This window comes from Homalodisca vitripennis, chromosome X, assembly GCF_021130785.1.
Source record: "Homalodisca vitripennis isolate AUS2020 chromosome X, UT_GWSS_2.1, whole genome shotgun sequence".
NCBI classification, from domain to species: Eukaryota; Metazoa; Arthropoda; class Insecta; order Hemiptera; family Cicadellidae; genus Homalodisca; species Homalodisca vitripennis.
In genome coordinates this window covers 68,658,327-68,676,090 of record NC_060215.1, presented here as the reverse complement: position 1 = coordinate 68,676,090, position 17,764 = coordinate 68,658,327, and the positions used below count along the sequence as shown (strand labels likewise).

Here is a 17,764-nt window from a genome sequence, read left to right as displayed (position 1 = left end):
CTGCTAATACAGATTTTTTCTATTTTGGCCAATTGATTTGTACACGTTTCCCAATTATCTGGGTTCAATTAATCTGACTGAACTGGCTTTAAACAGACAGTGCAGGATTGACTTAAAACTCAAATGTTTGAATAATTTTAAGAATTCAGCTCAGGCTCCTGATTTCACTTTCTGTTATAGTATAATATTCTTTATCTTACCTAAATCCAATGACAAATTCATATATCCAGAATGAATCATTTTCAAGCCACATTGAAGCCTATAGATTTATAATTCTTACGTTCAGTTATTTATTTTTTATACTGAGTATATTGAACCTTTATTATTGATTGTTATTCCTTTTGAGGATGGTTATTGATTTAGTATAATTTTTAACACTGTTGACTGTATATAGTGTAATTCTGTTATTTATAGATGACATTTGGTAATTGTTTGTTGCTGTTTGAATTGTTATTTTGCAGTTGTTGTACAATACTCGATATTTTCGATATGGCAAATTTTTCATTGATTGTTATTTTTTATCTAATTATTCAAAGTAATTGTTTTGAGGTTAAAGTTTTTCTTTGTTAATTGGTTTTAACACAACCAACAGAAGCAACCCAAAAGCTAATTGTGGTGTTATTATTCTGTTATTAGTTAATGTAACTTGTATATTTTGTTGTTATTAAAGATGTTATTATTGTACTGTACTGTGACTTCTAATTGTGGTTTGAAAATATTATCTGTTTTGAAATATTATCTGATATTGGAATCAGCATTGTTATTACTTTTTATTAGTTCACTTTAAAAATACAAAAACTTAAAACTCTTAACTTTAATTAAAAATAGACAATAGACAAACACTAATAAAGTGCTAGAAACCACTTATAATATCAAGAAAAACTAAGAAAAATTTAAAGCCTTTATCAAAGAAAATGACGATCTTTGGACTAAATGGAAAACTGGTGAGAATCCACATGTAGAAGAATGTCTTAGTGCCTGGTTTGTACTGGAAAGAAACAGACATACACTATTGGCAGGAGAGATTAAACAAGAAAATGCTAAATATTTTTATAAAGAAATAACAAAAAAAAAACAATTTTTAGGGTAGCAAAGATTGGTTAAAAAATTTAAAAAACGTTATGGAATTCACATCTTTACATCTTGTACATCTTTATGGTAAGAATTGATTTTTGAGTAACAAGACATTCTATTATGTGATTCAAATGTGTTTTTTTCCAATTAAACTCTAGTAATCCAGCTTTTTTTGACCAATCCGACACATATCTTGTCAGAATTGGGTCAGATTAGTGAGGGACTACTGTAATTTCTAGGTTAGAGATCTTAACTAAAAGCTCATATTCATTTTTCATCTATGTGTCTGTCTTCTAGGATTCTAACCTTAAGCTTATTTTCTCTTGTTACTAAATTAATGATCCACACTTTCAAAGAAAAGTATATATTCTCATGATTAGCAGATTTATAAACATTTCATTCAGAAAATTATGTTTTGAGTTTTCTGTTAATTGGATTTCCTGCTCCAGGATATTTTTTCTTCACTCAACTAATTAATATCTACAGCTGCTTTAAATTTGTCTTAAATTTTATATTTTGTTAAAAAAAATATTTGTCTTCAGTGTAAAATATATCATCTTTTAAGAACAAATTTTTATATAATACAACATTGGCTGTGGAAGCAGTGAGTGTATGTGATATTTCATTATCTGGACGGTTTTCTAATGTTGTTACTTGTTTTCCTAGTTAATTAGATATAACAAATTATGAATATAAATAACAATCTCAATTCTTGTCAATTCAGAACCCAATTCAGAACCTGATGACTCGCCAGTTCAATCACCTGGAATGAAATCATGATTCTCTACTACAGTGTATATTCAGTTGCTCCACATCTGTGTTATATTTTTCAGAGGTATTTGAAGGTTTTTTTTATATATATCTATTAATGTTTTTTTATATATTTTTTAATAGTTTTACAAATATATTTTTTATGGATTTACATATATATGTATATTTTAATGGTGTTTTACATATATATTAAAGAAGGTTTTGTTATATATTTTTGGAAGTTATTTTTATGTACAAAAAAAGTTTTTTTATATATTTTTTTAAGGAGAGCGTGATTCCTTTTAAGCCTTATTCTGCCCATCCTAGTCAGCAACTGGCCTGTGCAAGGATCTTATCAAACTAAATAAAGGGGAGAGTTAATACATTACAAGGATGATGGTACTACTATTAAGTACTATGGTCACAAGGATTTTAACCTGGTCTGTCTCTAACTCAGATCCAAAGTTTGAGTGCTCGGCCATAGGCATTACCAACTGTTTACCTTATGGTTCTTTAACTCGTTATTGGCAGGCAGTTTTATAAGGGTCTATATTAAAAATTACATTGTGTAGTTAATATACAATATGTTGTATATAATTGTTGTATATCATGATTATTTAGAAAATTATATTTAAACCAATAACTCAACCAAGTGCTCAATCTGTGATATGTTTAGTAAAATAGCAGTGTGGCCACCCAACTGGCCGGGAATTTTCCTGAGAACTGGAAAAATTTTAAAAACAATTTTTTCGTCTCCAAGAACGTATAAAATCAAGATATAATTTGACAGCTTCTTGAATCAAGAACTGATTAATCTCGAAACATTGTATTTACGCGTGGTTCGTGAAACTGTGAATGGAGACCGACTTATGCGACGTTTCAAACCGACTTGTTGGAGCGTTTGTGTCCTGTTGCACAGCAGTGACAGAAAGAGAAATGAAATGAAATGAAATGAAATATGCCTTTATTTAAGAGGCGGAGTTAGGGCTATTTAGCCCTCTCTACCACTCAACCTCACATAATATACAGATATATGTACAGTGAAAGATCTTAACTAATAACAAATTTTAAATTAAAATAAATGCTTAAAAATTAACCAAAATATATACATACTATTTAATAATTAAAAATAAAATTTATCAGCTTAATATGTAGAAAAATTCAAACAAAGTTAAATTAAAACTTAAATTAACAGATTACTTTTTAAAGAATTTCTCGTTATTACTACATTCATTCTCTCAAACACACAGCCCGACCACAAGCACGCCACGAGCACCGCCACCCGTCACCCCCACAGACCGGCCAGCAACAAGTCCTTGACCTTTGCCCCAAAACGAGCTCGGCCCTCTATAATACGTATATCATCAGGAAGAGAGTTCCAGAGGCGACATGCCTGAACAGTGAACGACTTACTGAAGAAGTTCGATCGATGAACAGGAATTGACAGTAAGGTGGATCCCCTTCTCGTAGGTCGCTCACTTATATCGGAAATAAATTTGAAATGTTCGGACAGGTAAACAGGTGACTTGTTTTTGATAACTGAATGTAGAGTTGAAAGAATGTGAAGTTGGCGAAGTTGTTGAAGTTTCAGAAGCGATAGCTGTTTGAAAAATGGAGTCACATGCTCATAACGTCTGAGATTGAAAATAAATCTGATACAATAGTTTTGAGCACGTTGAAGCCTGTCCGAAAGCTCAACAGTCATGTCACTGATCACAGCGTCACAGTAGTTGAAGTGTGGCAGTATGAGAGTTTTAACCAGCATAACCTTGACACTGAACGGTAGATATAAAGCAAAACGCTTTAAACTGTGAATGCCAGCAAATATTCTATTACACGTTACCGTAACCTGGTCACTCCACTTAAGACTTGAGCTCATAGTAAGACCAAGGTTTTTCAGTTTGTTTTGAAAATTTAGTACGTGGTTATTGAGTTTCAGTTTTGGTGCAACGTTGAAGTCCAAACGGTCGATCAGTCTTGGGTTTCCCAATACCATTGCCTGCGTTTTGTCTTCATTTAATTTCAGCCCATGTTTATTTGCCCAACAAGCAATTGATTCAATGTCGTGATTGAGCAGAACCATAAACGTGTTCAGTTCATCAGGCGAACAGTGTACGTAAATTTGTAAATCATCGGCATAAAGATGAAACTTAGAGTGCCTTATAATAGATGTGACGTCATTAATGTAAAGTGAGAACAATAGGGGCCCAAGAACAGAGCCCTGTGGAACACCCCGTGTTACGGTTTTCCATTCCGATATTGTTTCCCCTTCTTTGACACATTGCTGTCGCCCAGTAAGATACGATTTGACCCAGTTAACACACCCATCGGAGAAACCATACTTCTTCAATTTGATGAGGAGAAGGGGGTAATAAACACAGTCAAAGGCTTTGGAAAAGTCAAAAAGCAGTAAAATGGTGATTAGTCTCTTGTCCATTGCCAATCTGATATCATCAGTAATTTTAATTAGGGTTGTGGTGGTGCTGTGATTAGGCCTGAATCCAGACTGCCATTTAGACAAGATGGTATAGGTATTCAGATAAGATGAAATTTGTTGATGTACCACTCTTTCAAGGCATTTGGAGAGACAAGGGAGAATACTGATTGGACGTAGGTCAGAAGGGGATTGCGGATTAGACACTTTTCTCAACGGACGAACTAAAGCATGCTTCCAGGTTAAGGGAAAGACAGATGAATTTAAAGAATAATTGAAAATGACTACTAAAACAGGAAGGGTGATTGGCAATGTATCTTTTAGAAAGCGCAAAGGTATGTTGTCAGCCCCAACTGCGTTGCTGGTCATCCTCGTAAAAGCAGCAAGCACATCAGCCTCACTCACAGGTGTGAAAGAAAACTGGCGGCCAGCAGCTTCCTGAGGAGCAGCCTCCAGCTCAGCAAAATAATCGCTAGCTGCAGATATATTAACAGGGATATTAATAAAGTAATCATTTATAATATTGAGGTCAAATGGAACAGGTGGACTGATATTGGATTTTCCCACACCAAGGTCTTTAATTTTACTCCACAATGATTTAGTGGACTGATGAAAGAGCTGAGGGGGGAGTGGCAAGAGAAATGTTTAATGTCTAGAATTGGCGGCAGATAAGTGCTATAGTGTGATACTGTCCCACCACTCACATCTGCCATGGCTAGTGTCGATTGTTCCCTATATGTACAACACAATCATTAAACTTCAAGTCACCACTCAATCCAGCGCTCACAGCTTACCACTCGTATCGTGGCTGAGACCTCTGTTGGTCTACAAGCTCCTCACAAATGTTCTGACTGTCATCAAATTACATAGGATAAAGCAAAGAAAGTGATGTTATGTTTTGATATTACGGTCACGTCCAAATCTCGACTGAACTGAGTTTACACTGGCAAAAAATGGTGCAAGTTTTGTTTCCGACTATAAAAATCACTAATCTAAACGGGCGCAAGAGCTCTAGTGATCACTGCTGCAACCAGTGTCGGACAGTTGGTTATAAGAACTGGAGAACAGTGTCGGTTATTAAAATTAAAATTATAAACATTGCCGAGATCTCACTGCCGTGTGTGAACAGACTTCATATCGACTCTCGGAACAACCAGCGATACAACTGTAGCAAGTACTTGTGACAGTTCTCGTGAGTAAAATTGCTTATCTTGTTCACATTATGCTACAGTAGTTGTGCAAATTCTCTCGCAACTTTACTTGCCAGTGTAAACGCAACTTAATGTTGTTGCCAGTCTACAAACGGCAGATGGCCAGCCGATCAAATCAACCATGCTCATCAGTTTTCGTCGTCAGAGCGGCATTGGTTGGATGACGGCTGAAAATCCTGTCAGTTCTCCATCAACTATTTACCGGAACGACTTCTACACACATGTGACGATCGTTTAGACGACTCGAACTGTTCAAACCAAATAGTCCAACATGCATGAGGATCTTTATTTCATGTTGTTTTGTAGTCCTTGACTATAATCTAACGATACTGATGCATTCTTCAGACGCATGGTCGGCCGTTATTAGTGAGATATATTTGGAGCCACGATACTTTCACGGGGCTCTAACCAGGGCTACTACCAACAATGAGAATCTGGAAAAGCGTGCATTATGCATGAATTTCTGACTCCAGGAAACATGTGTGGATAAGCGTAAATTTTTATAATGTCCCTAGAAATTGTACTAGAGATGGATCGTTTCTGATACTTGACACTGTGGCTCTTTTCACTCGATTCCAATACCAATAGAAGTGCTTAACTATGCTTGAAATATTATGATTTCACAACATTACTATGGAGAAGATAAATCTTGAATCCAAAAATAAGTCTTGCTAAAACATTTTTGCACTTTCCGCATGAAAAATGTAGATAGATAACCAAAGTAACAAACTACTTTAAGTTAACAAATAATATTTTAGCTATAATTAGTATTTTTTATATTTATTTTGGCGCATCTTCGAGAGTCTGCACTGTCTATTTGTGGACAAAAACGATCGGCAGTACGCAAATTACCGATTGGTGACAAATGTTTTTGTAGTTCGTTGTGTATAAAACTATTAAGAAATATATAGCAACAGGATAGCGTGATTTATAAATAAATATTTTAATTGAAGTTCGTTTTTTCTGTGTCTAAATTTGTCAACGCTAGCGTATCTACTGTTCTGATTTTAGCTCCTCGATAGTAAACAAACGATCGCTAATTTTTATTTTATCCGTACATCGTACTCTGCATAGTTGTAAATAAATATATACTCTATAAATATACATTCATAAATTTTTATGTTAATGTAATATATTCTGGAAGCTCATTTTATAACCTACCATTTCTATTACTTAAATGGAGAAATGACTTAGAATTTTAAATATATTCATTTCCCTGAATCTCCACAAGTCCCTTTGAAGTAATGTGGTATTCTTAGGCTTCCCCATCCCCCGCAAAAGATAAATCAATTAAGTAGAGTTCAGATAAAAGTATTTGGTTTATTTGTTGATGGTACTGAACCTTGTGTACGCGAAATCATTGTCTCGTACCATAGTTCATCCACCGCTAGACCTCTGACCCGCAATACAGGGCTGCAGTCTGCCCCACGGTAGCGCTGTGTTGGTAATTATTTGTTATCTTTGTATTTCCAAATTGGATACATGTATTTTCTGTATTGAAGAAAGGAAAGTTATTAGGTATACACAATGTTATGTCGACAAATCGAAAGACTCAGAGATAACTAAGGAGCTTAAAATAGGTGATAGCAATAAATCGGCACTGAATATCTCGCATATCGCTAGCAACGAAATAGTAGAGCACCGCAGATTTGTAGCATTTCTTGCAAATACTGCTAGTGACGATAAAACGTCATCGTTGCACTTGGCGTAAGTGTTAAATACAGTATTACAGTTATCTATTCGGTTTGAAAATAGAACTAGATAATGAGAAATCTAATTGGGAATTTGAAAAGAGGTTGTGAGTGGCCACCCTTAATAGCTAGAGAATTGCTGACACAATCAAATGCCCAGTCAGTAATGCATGTAGTACAATAGCTAGAGAAGTGGACACTGTTAATGCTGTAATGGGGTCAGTGGGCCATTCACATAGGCAAGCAGCAATTAGCAGCACTGTAATGATGTGGAAACTTCAAGTCTCTTGTATTACGCAGTGACATAGTTCTTGTGTAGTTTATTACATGCTTTATTAATCACAATAGATTACATACAAACAAACTCAGGTCTCAATAATTTGTGATGAATAATATCTTATCATTAATAGCTATAGTTACAAAGTGTAAGAATATAAAGAAGGAAAGCTGTATATAAATTCATTACAACCTTAATCTTTCAGTTCAATTCAATTTAACACATATGCAAAAATACATTTGATTATTATTACAAAGTTTCATTCTAAATCACACAATAATTTAGATAAATATAGAATAGAATAAAATAGAAAAGGGCTTTGTTTTATTATATTACAGTTTTGAGGTTATGAATATACATATTATTGATTGAATTGCAGTGCTTTGTTCTTATCAAACAAGTTTTATGCCTTATAATTTTCAAATGTATTTAATAGGTCTGCATCATTTTGCTCCAGGTCTGACTTCTGAAGAATGAGTTATTCAAGGATCGCATTTCATATAGATGTAAAAGATTATCATCATATTAAAATGTGATGAATCATCTCCTATGCATTTTAAATAGTCAAAATACTTTTTTCAAAGGATATAGAAATGGAAATATACTTGTATGTACCTATTTCAAAGATTTAATATTACATGTGCATGGAGTGAACCCTGGTGTAGTTTTGGTTGCATGTTATTATCATGCTGTCTGTGAATTCAAAATAAAATTCATTTTAAAATTTGTAGTAATGAAGAAAAATAGACCAATTGCATGTGTTTGTCATTCAAAATACACTTTTTGAACCAGATGAGTTGAATTATTTTAAAGGCTGGTATTTTTATCAATGTGTTTGGTTTTACTTGATGCCCTATTAATACAGTCAGCCTTTTCAGAAATTTACATCCTTTACAAAATTAGTTTCAAATTTTTCTAGAAAAACTGCCTCCAAGATCTACAAGGTCTATCCAAAAAGTATTCGACCGGTGTAACCGACCGGCTCGAACCGGTTATTGGAGTGGAGGGGCGAGCCTACTCCTTCCCAAATTAGGCATTGAATACGATCCGGTCACTCAGTGTGTCGCATTTCAATATGACTGAACGTGCTGAGCAGCGCATTTGCATTAAATTTTGCCAAAAACTTTTACTATGACGATTACTATGATACGAAAAGTGTATGGTGACGTGTCTATGGGCGATACACAAATCAAGAGTATCATCACGAATATGCTCCAAGAGGCCAGACGGTGAATAAGGAGTATTATCTTGAGGTCCTAAGGCGGCTACGAGATGCAGTGCGAAGGAAACGACCTGAACTGTAGACAAGCCGTGACTGGATCCTGCACCACGACAACGCGCCAGCTCATTCCTCAAATCTTATTCAGCATGTTTTGGCCAAACACGACATCAACCAACTATGACAGCCTCCTTACAGTCCTGACATAGCTCCTTGTGACTTCTGGCTATTTCCAAAATTAAAAGTTCCTTTGAAAGGAAAAAGATTTGACGATGTTGAACAAATAAAACAAAATGCGACGAAGGACCTGTTAGCCATTCAGCAAAATGAATTTAAGGAGTGTTTCCGGAAGTGGGAGGAGCGTTGGAATAAGGTAGTGGCTTGTGGAGGGGAGTACTTTGAAGGGGACCAGATTGCCGTTGCTGCCGAGTAACGTCAGTTCATGCCAGAAGTCAAGGTCGGATACTCTTTGGACACACCTTGTATTTGGCAATACATTCAATGTTGTCATTGGACGTCAAGAAAACGACTGTACCTTATTTCTTGAGTTTAAGAGTTGGCTATAATGAAATGACTATGAGTTTTTTTTGTGTTGCTTTGATTTAAATTATTAAATTTATCAGCAAAGAAAGTAGTGATTTTGTTACGGCTAAATTATTAAGAAAAAGATCTGAAAAAATGAAACCATTAACTAATAAACACAAGAAATATTTTACAGTATGTCGCCCCTCTGTAACCTAAACTAAACATATATGATTTATACGTAATTACTATAATAAAAAGTTTTCAAAAGATTATCAGTAGTTAAAAAAGTATTCTTGTGTCGGAGGATCAGGATTGTGTTAAAAATATAATGGGGACTGAATTGGAACTTTTCGTTTAATATTACACAATTTGGGTTTTTATTTTGAAAATGTTTATAGATTTCATATTCTTCCCGGGTGTAAAGTTTCCAACCCTTTAAAAAAAAAAAAAAAAAAAAAAAAAAAAAAAAAAAAAAAAAAAAAAAAACATATTAATAGACAACTTAATTTCCAAATATAAAAATATTAATGGTAAAAAACAAATGGCCACGATTTCGATGGAAACAATCCTAGTGACTGGATTGTCAAAAAATGAATTTATTACTAACACTCGTTGCAGTTCATTGACAGTAGTAGTACGCTAGTGTTGATTAGTGAATTTACTGGCCAAATTTGCTTTATTTTATTAAATACATACTTAAAATCTATATATTATATATGGCTGTGCTCTGAATAGATGTGCAGTTTGAGTGCTGAATATATTTAACCTCCTAGTAAAAAATAACTATAACCAGCCAAGATAAGAAATAGATGAATTTAAAATTAAATTAAATAAGGAAGGAAGAGGTGTAGTCTATTTCCTCTTGGCAGATTGATACACTTATTTTTGAGAACATGACCAACTCTATACATAAATGTTAAAATGGCTATAATATGTAACTGAGTTGTCATTATTCATATATTAACTATTAGTACGCTATTCAGCCACACTATTGGTGTTGTGAATACTCATTGTGTCATTACAACATACACACTATGGTCATTGCATCACTACTCTTTGTGCCTGTGACGACCCTTTGACGAATTTTTACGTTCCCAGTATGTCTGCCGGTGTCGTACTTAGTACGTTCCGTTACACTTGATAGAAACAAGTAGCATACATTTTGTAAGTAATTTCTGGTTTTAATCATTCAAATTGCATACTAGTTATAGGAATTATACAAGCAATTGATTTCTAGCATTGAAACGATGCAGAAAATCAATATATTTCATCACAATCTAACTGGGAACTGCCAGAATTGTTTTTTCTCACGAACCAGCTGGCTGGTTTTTGAATTATGTGATCGTGTTTACATCGTCTGTTGTTTGATTTTAATTTTTTGAACACTTTTCAAGTTATTACAACCCCCAAGGAGGGTTCACTTCTAGCTGGTTTATACCTTCCAGTTGAACCCGTATTGGGTATAGCAAATCTGATGTGTCACTTAAATCTAGGCAATCCAAATTACATGTCATGTGGTGATACATTATTAACTGCAAATGTCAAGATATTGGAGTATAAGGGTTGTTGATATGTCTATTCTATTGTGGAGTTAATAGGGTTCCCTAACCATTAAAGGCAGTTGCTAGCGTAGACATAAGGGCATGTTACACTTGCTCGCTTGGAGTGGAGAGACTCATACAGGGCTAGCTCAACTTATTAGGAGATATGATACCCACAATCCTCTCTCATAGATCTCGACAGGAGGCAGCTCCCATCCCCAACCTTACCCATCCGGAATATCCTGTCACTTCGGAAGCAGTGCAAAGGCCCTTTTAGGACTAAGTGCAAAGAGTGGTTACTTAGCTTTTTGTCCTATGAAAAAAACCATAATAATTATATGGTGATTAGTGTTAGATATGTAATGCAGAGTTTTGAGTGTGTTGAACCATGTCTACAATCTTTACAGGCATTCGTGTTACGTTTGTTTGTGTATAGTTAATATATACAGTAGCACCTCGATAAGTCCAATTCCTTGGGTCATCCATCCATTTCTATTTGCACTTCTATCTGAGTAGCGCACCAGTGTTATCTGTTATTAGTTTGTTTAACTGTTTTTTTTTTTCAAGTAGTTTAAGGATGATTTAAACATATTTTCATTCTTCATGTATTATAGCTTAAAATGTTTTTTATTCTTTATCTATTTGGCTGTAAAACAGTACACTGTATATTCTTAAGTTACAGTAAAGTAGTTTAGACTTAAATACATTGTTTGTATCCCTGTAAATGCTTAATTCATTCTCCCCTCATTATCTGACTTTATTAGGGTTCTGACTATCCTTTGGTCCCGTAGGTGATGGATAATCAAGTTGCTACTGTATTAGGCTAAACATTATTTAATAATGTTCTATAGTTATGGCTACTATGGCCAGTAATATTATTAGTGATATTAGAGACAGTCAAATTTACAGGCTTATAGACTACAAATTCAGAAGATTATCACAATAAATTTGAAATTGACTTTGCTCAAGCAGAGTTTAAATTCTAGGCCTAGTTGAAATTTTCATGAATTAGAAGTTGCTTTTTCTGATGTATATTAGGTTGAGATGCAATGAATATAGGCAATGAGATCCAATTAATAGAATTGAAATAGGTCTAGCCTGTACATATATAGTAAAGAACAATGGTCGCTGGTCTCGGCCTATTTAAGCGATTTGGCGACAGGAAGCATGACTCATCGGGTATTTTTCTTTTCATTATTAAACAAGGCAAGTACTAGTAACATATAATGAAGTTTATTTTGGTGTCCATTAAGGAAAACTCGTCCAAAAATAGTGGTCTCCTGATAATACCAAGTACCATAAACCGAATTCTAAATTTAAGAAAAGAACAGGTGTAGTGTTATTATAAGAAAATTATTCTAAGTTCAATCTTAAACATTTTGTTAATCAAAAGTTGATTGTAACAGTGTAAATGAAATTCATGGAGTGAATAGTATTTGTAGGGTCATAACTTCAAATATGAAAAATACATCTATTGTAATATAACAAACGTAATTGGAAGAAAATCTCCTAAAGGTCCAGAGAGCTAAACAGAAAAACAATTTGTGGTATAACAAGTTCTATAAGTCTAGGTTGGACTATGGTTGATGGAAATACAAGACATTTATAGTTAAATAAAGCATTGTGGATGACAAAGAGTTTTCCCCTACAGACTCCATGAAACAAGCTGATTTGGGATGGAAGATGTTAACAATACTAACACCCTTACAGCCAACATTTATGTAATTTCAACTATGTTCTGAGAACAAAACTAAATTGGCTATACATAAAAGCACCTCTTGATGGCAATGGCTGTATTGCAAGCCACATGTATTTGTTCAACTAACCGTTTGTAATTATTAATTAATTAGTCTATAACATTTTGTTGTTTTCTGTTTCAGCTGATCGGCGGGCACAGTTGAACCGTAGTAGATCACGGACTGGCCTAGTCAGTAGAGAGTTAAGTGCGTAAGTATTGATTTCGTGAATATTTGACTTGCATATAAATCAGAGTATCCAGGATCCCACAATTCATTAAAATCAAAATTGAACTTGACTTTTGAGATGTAGCTTACTAAAAATTAAAAATCATTTATTTGTCACTAAACATACAATATAATATAACATACATATATATTTGACACAATAACTGTTAAATCAAGCAGATGTTTTATAGTTTACACTTACAGTTAGACTTAAATAGGATCTAATGAATTTTATAATTTAAAAGTAGAACAATCAACTGCTACTAGTGTTAGGTTAGAACCTGTTTCAAATACATTAAGCTGTTATGTAAATGTTAACTCTAATGTAAATGCTAAGAGAGTGGAACACTTTGTCAGCAATGTTTCTTGCATGTTTTTGGATATATGAAGACTTACGAAACAAAGCAACGTCACTCACTTTTTGGAATAGAGTTAAAATAATTTTGAATCTCATAATAAATTTTGGTTTTTAAAGAAAAGCGACGACTGCACAAATGTTTTTTTTTTCAGATTTCTTGCTAAGTTGTACATAACGAAATCAGGTGAATTAAGGTGATGCTTTATCACTTTGATGCCATATTTTCGGCCAAAAACTCTTGTTTTTGCAGCAGTGTGAGTAGAGGCATTGTCATGGTGGAAAATTAAACCCCAGATGTTCAAGTCCTGATGAACTTCTGTTAAGCATTTTTCAGTGTACCAACTTGCCGTGACAGTTTTTTGTTCCCCCAGCTTAATAGCGTTCACCAGTCCCATACTCCTGAAGAAAACATTTTATGTTACTTTCTTCAATAATTGTTTCTTGACTTTTATGGGGGATGGCTTGTCTTCAAATACCCTTACACAACTCTCTCCTCAAGTTGGAATGTCATAAAATGGTTTGTATATCTCATCCGATTGATTGATTGATCACTAGTGACAATTTTGGAAATAATTCGTCAAGTAAAATTTAAATTAAAAACACATCGACAATATATATGCAACAAATCTACAAACAAACGGAACACATAGTAGGCTTACTTAAGATGAACTTTTTCCTCCACTGTTTTTTCACCTGTCTTTTTCACACAGTTACTGTGTTTATCATGCTTAACAAGGTGTTGAAAATTGAATAGGAACTCTTAATTCAGTGTCTCATTTAATGTGTAATATCAACATTTTCATTAATACTATTAAAATTGTGGTTTCATCATTGTGATACTATGTAGAACTTGACTTTTGTTGACTTAATTTGCATTTGACAGATATTCAAAGATTTTTTATTAACCATCTACCATCCTGGTACTAAAGTCCTGTAGTGGCAGGCCATTTTTGGGTGATTTACAACCCTTCCGTATACTTTAATACTATTAATAATTTAGTAATACATATTCATCATAAACCGACATGTATTGTATATGTTTTTCTCACAAAAACATGTAGCATTTATAGTGTAACAATATAATCAAAATAACAATTTAAATCTTTTTAGAAAACAATCTTTTTCTACATTTTTGGAGTTATCTTAAAAGTGTACTATAGCAAGTAACAAATAGAGCGGTGCCACTACGAAAACGGAAGTCACCTGAAGATCATGCGATTGCCACTTTAAGGGTTAAATTAACCTTTATGTTTAGCTAATATAAATGTTTCTGGAACTCACTGTTGAAAAAGGAACAGATGGTAATTTATAATATTTATAGAAGACCAACAGATACTGATCACCATACACACCACAATTTGTCACCGTACTTTAATACACATAAAAATGAGTAAACTATGATTTAATAAAATATTTTTACCATTTGACTGATAGTGGTAAAATATGCACAGTGATAGGCATATTTTTGGCAAAACCAATACATTTTTAAAAATTAATAAAATACAGTTTGTCCCTTAAACATATTAATTTATACTTGAATGAAAGATAAAATCATGAACCATACATAAAGTAAAGTTACATTGTTGTTTTGCTTTTGAAATATTAAAAAAGAAATGTAAAAACATTAACAATCAATATTTTAGTTCTGCTCTCATAAATTATTTACAAATAAAGCTACATAATATCAGAACGTGCTAAAAGAGTAAATATTTATTTTAATGTAGTAGATCTGTAATGCATTCTATTGAAATTGATGGAATCCTCACCGTGTTTGCACAGGACTAAAATCCATACTTGTGGTCTAATATTTAGACTTAAAGATTAGCTTAATTGTGTTTACAATAAATTCTTTACTAGTGGAAGGGTCTTGTTAATAATTTTGGTATGATTTTGATGCTAAAACTAGGTAAGACTGTAAGATGTTTTACATAGGTGTTAGTGGATTCTAGATTCCTTTCACTTTGCTGTTCTATATGTACCAAAAGCACATTTTCTGTTCACCTATGTTATCTAGTGAGTGGCCTATGGCACTACTATTGAGGAAGGTGGTTTGTTCCACCAACAGAGTTGGTCAGGGATGTCTCGTACTTTTTTTATAAAACTCATTTTATTCTAAGTTAAAAATAAATAAAAGCCATTGGCTATTAATCTGGTGTTTTGTAAATTATAGTAACTAATTTAATGAGGATGAGTTATTTATATTACTTACACAATTGTGCATGTCATTTATGAGACTATAGCTCACTTTTGTCTTATGTAATTATCATTTTAACTATGTTTTCTCTTTCAGAGAGCTTATTGGATCTTCATAACACAGAAGCAATTTAGTAATAATTGACTACAAGTCTTCACACAAACCTGCTTGGGTTGGTACTGGTTGTATAATGTTGTGGATAGAAATAATATAAACTACAGACAATTGCAGTGTAAGGTGTGTGTGTGCGTTCATGATCTTCAAGTTCAGTCAAGTCAATAGTCAGTGAGAGGACCAATATTTGTAACCAAAAGAAGAAAACAAATAATTAAACACGTTAAAGAAATGATGTACCGTGGTTTTATTAGGTAATTTATATTAATATCTAGCTTTACCACAAGAATAGAATGTTAATAAACTGAGAATAGTTTTGAATTTTTAAAGGTGCTTGACAATATGTAACATGTTTAAATTATAGAATACCTAGAAATTTCTAGAATGTTTAAGTGAATTTAGAACTCTTAAATTAATATTTCAGATTGTCAATGGACACATGTATGTGACAACATTGTAAACAAAATTTGTTGCAATATATATCATAGATTGTTTTAACAACAAATACATTTATGATAGTAGCCAACTGAAAACCTATATAATTTTACTATTAACTGTCAATATGCTGGCATACATAAAATTTTAATAGTTTTAGTGAATTTTCTAAAGTATATGACTTCAAAGCAGCTACTCTTAAAAAAGCTGCCAGTAAAAATATGTACAATCTTATTAGTGTTTTAAACAATTTTTGATTCTTGACTGAATTGAACACGAAGACTGAACCCAAATACCTCAAGATAAAAACTTTGTATTTAACTCGCTTGATATTAGTTATTTTAATTTAAATGTAAGTCAAAGTCATTATGACAATTGTGATTTAGTGTGTTTTTCAAAGTAATTTAATTTCACAGTTTCATTTGGTTTTTGTTTTAGTAAATAATAGTATTTATTTATTTAAGTTCCAATATCTTTAAATAGTAGTATCTTAAAATTCACACATTGTAATAGTTTTAGTTTGGAATAATTCAACGAATTAATTGTAATTAGTTAATAATATTTGAGTTATTCCAGTTGTTGTATCATTTGATTTATCTCAGTTACCATGCAAAGTACATACATTGTTATTATATTTAAATCTTAATTTAAGTTTATTGTAATTGAGAATATTAAAAGTAATTTCTGTACTATCTGTTTTATAAGTTTGTGTTTTAATATAATAATTTGGTTTTTACTTTGCTTGCTTAGAAGAAAAGGAAGTATTATAATACAAGGATTGTAAGGATTTCATGAAGTCATGTGTGAGTGCATTTCAGATGAATACACTTTAAGTTACTGCAGGCCAAATAATATGATTAAATAAAACCATTTATAACGTCAGTAAACTAAATATTTCATGTAATGTTGCTTAATTATTATTTCAAATTCATAATTATAGGAACTTACATCAGTTAATATTGTTTGAATTGTTGATTTGGGTCATATGTAATACTTTAATTGTTTTCAGAAAGAAGCTAAATCCCTAAAAAAGTTTCAGACCAATTCTAAAAAGATTATGATGTGGATGAAAATGTTCTATTTTCAAAATTATGATAACATTGCTTGAGTGAACTTAATTAATTACAGCATGAGAGACACAAACACTAGGCAGTGTGTTTTAATATCATGGTTAGTGCAACATGCCCTGGCACAATAAACACCAGTGTAGACTAAGCTACCTTTACCAATACATAATTTATTTTCATTTAATAACTAGTTCATATGTTTAGTGTCAGTTAAATTTGGATTATGGAACATAAATATTATTAGTTTTCCAAATTCGTAATTGTTTCAGGAAACTTTTCCGATCTTTCTCTTCATATAAACCTTCCGTAGACTTTGTGTAGTTAAAAAATAATTAGCCGAATTGGTCCATTCTCACGATTAATGATTAGTACCACATTCATTGATTCATTTTTTTATTTATAAGATCACACTCCCAGATTATAGATTTTGACCGTATTTGGGTGTAGGTTGTTTCCTAACCTTTTTGAGAAAATAAATCCACTCATTGTAACTGATTAAAACAACAGTTTGGTAAAGTTTGATTTATTTTTACTGTTTGTGCTGTATTTTTGTCTGATGAACTAAATCTGGTGAGCAGGAACTCATATTGAAAGTTTACACATTTTGTAACTGTTATGAAAAGTTGCTCTGTTGCATTTTGTGGAGCGTCTCCAACATATTAAAATGTTTGTCTTTTCAGCTAAAGTTAGATTTTAAGGAACAAAGTGAGTAGATAAGACTGTTGGACCTGTTTGATGTTTAGCCATCGGACAAGTTGCTCACTTTGTGTTAGAGTGTTATCATGACAGATTTGCAAGTCTACACATTGATGCATTTGTGACCTTAGGTGACAAATGGCATTTCCTAATTAACATTAAACTTCATGGTAATATTCTTTATTTAAATATTTATTATTAATGAGAATCTTCT

General features: G+C 32.7%; 1 protein-coding gene across 1 annotated transcript in view; it reads left to right on the top strand.

Annotated features, from left to right (window-relative positions):
• Window positions 1–16,477, top strand: part of LOC124369141 (protein diaphanous) — a 95,977-nt gene extending 79,500 nt beyond the window's left edge. The window contains exons 20-21 of the mRNA XM_046826918.1: window positions 12,603–12,669; window positions 15,335–16,477. Coding sequence (XP_046682874.1) covers window positions 12,603–12,669; window positions 15,335–15,356 — 89 coding nt within the window. The 3' untranslated portion in view covers window positions 15,357–16,477. The remainder of the gene's footprint in view (window positions 1–12,602; window positions 12,670–15,334) is intronic.
• Window positions 16,478–17,764: the final 1,287 nt, after the last annotated feature.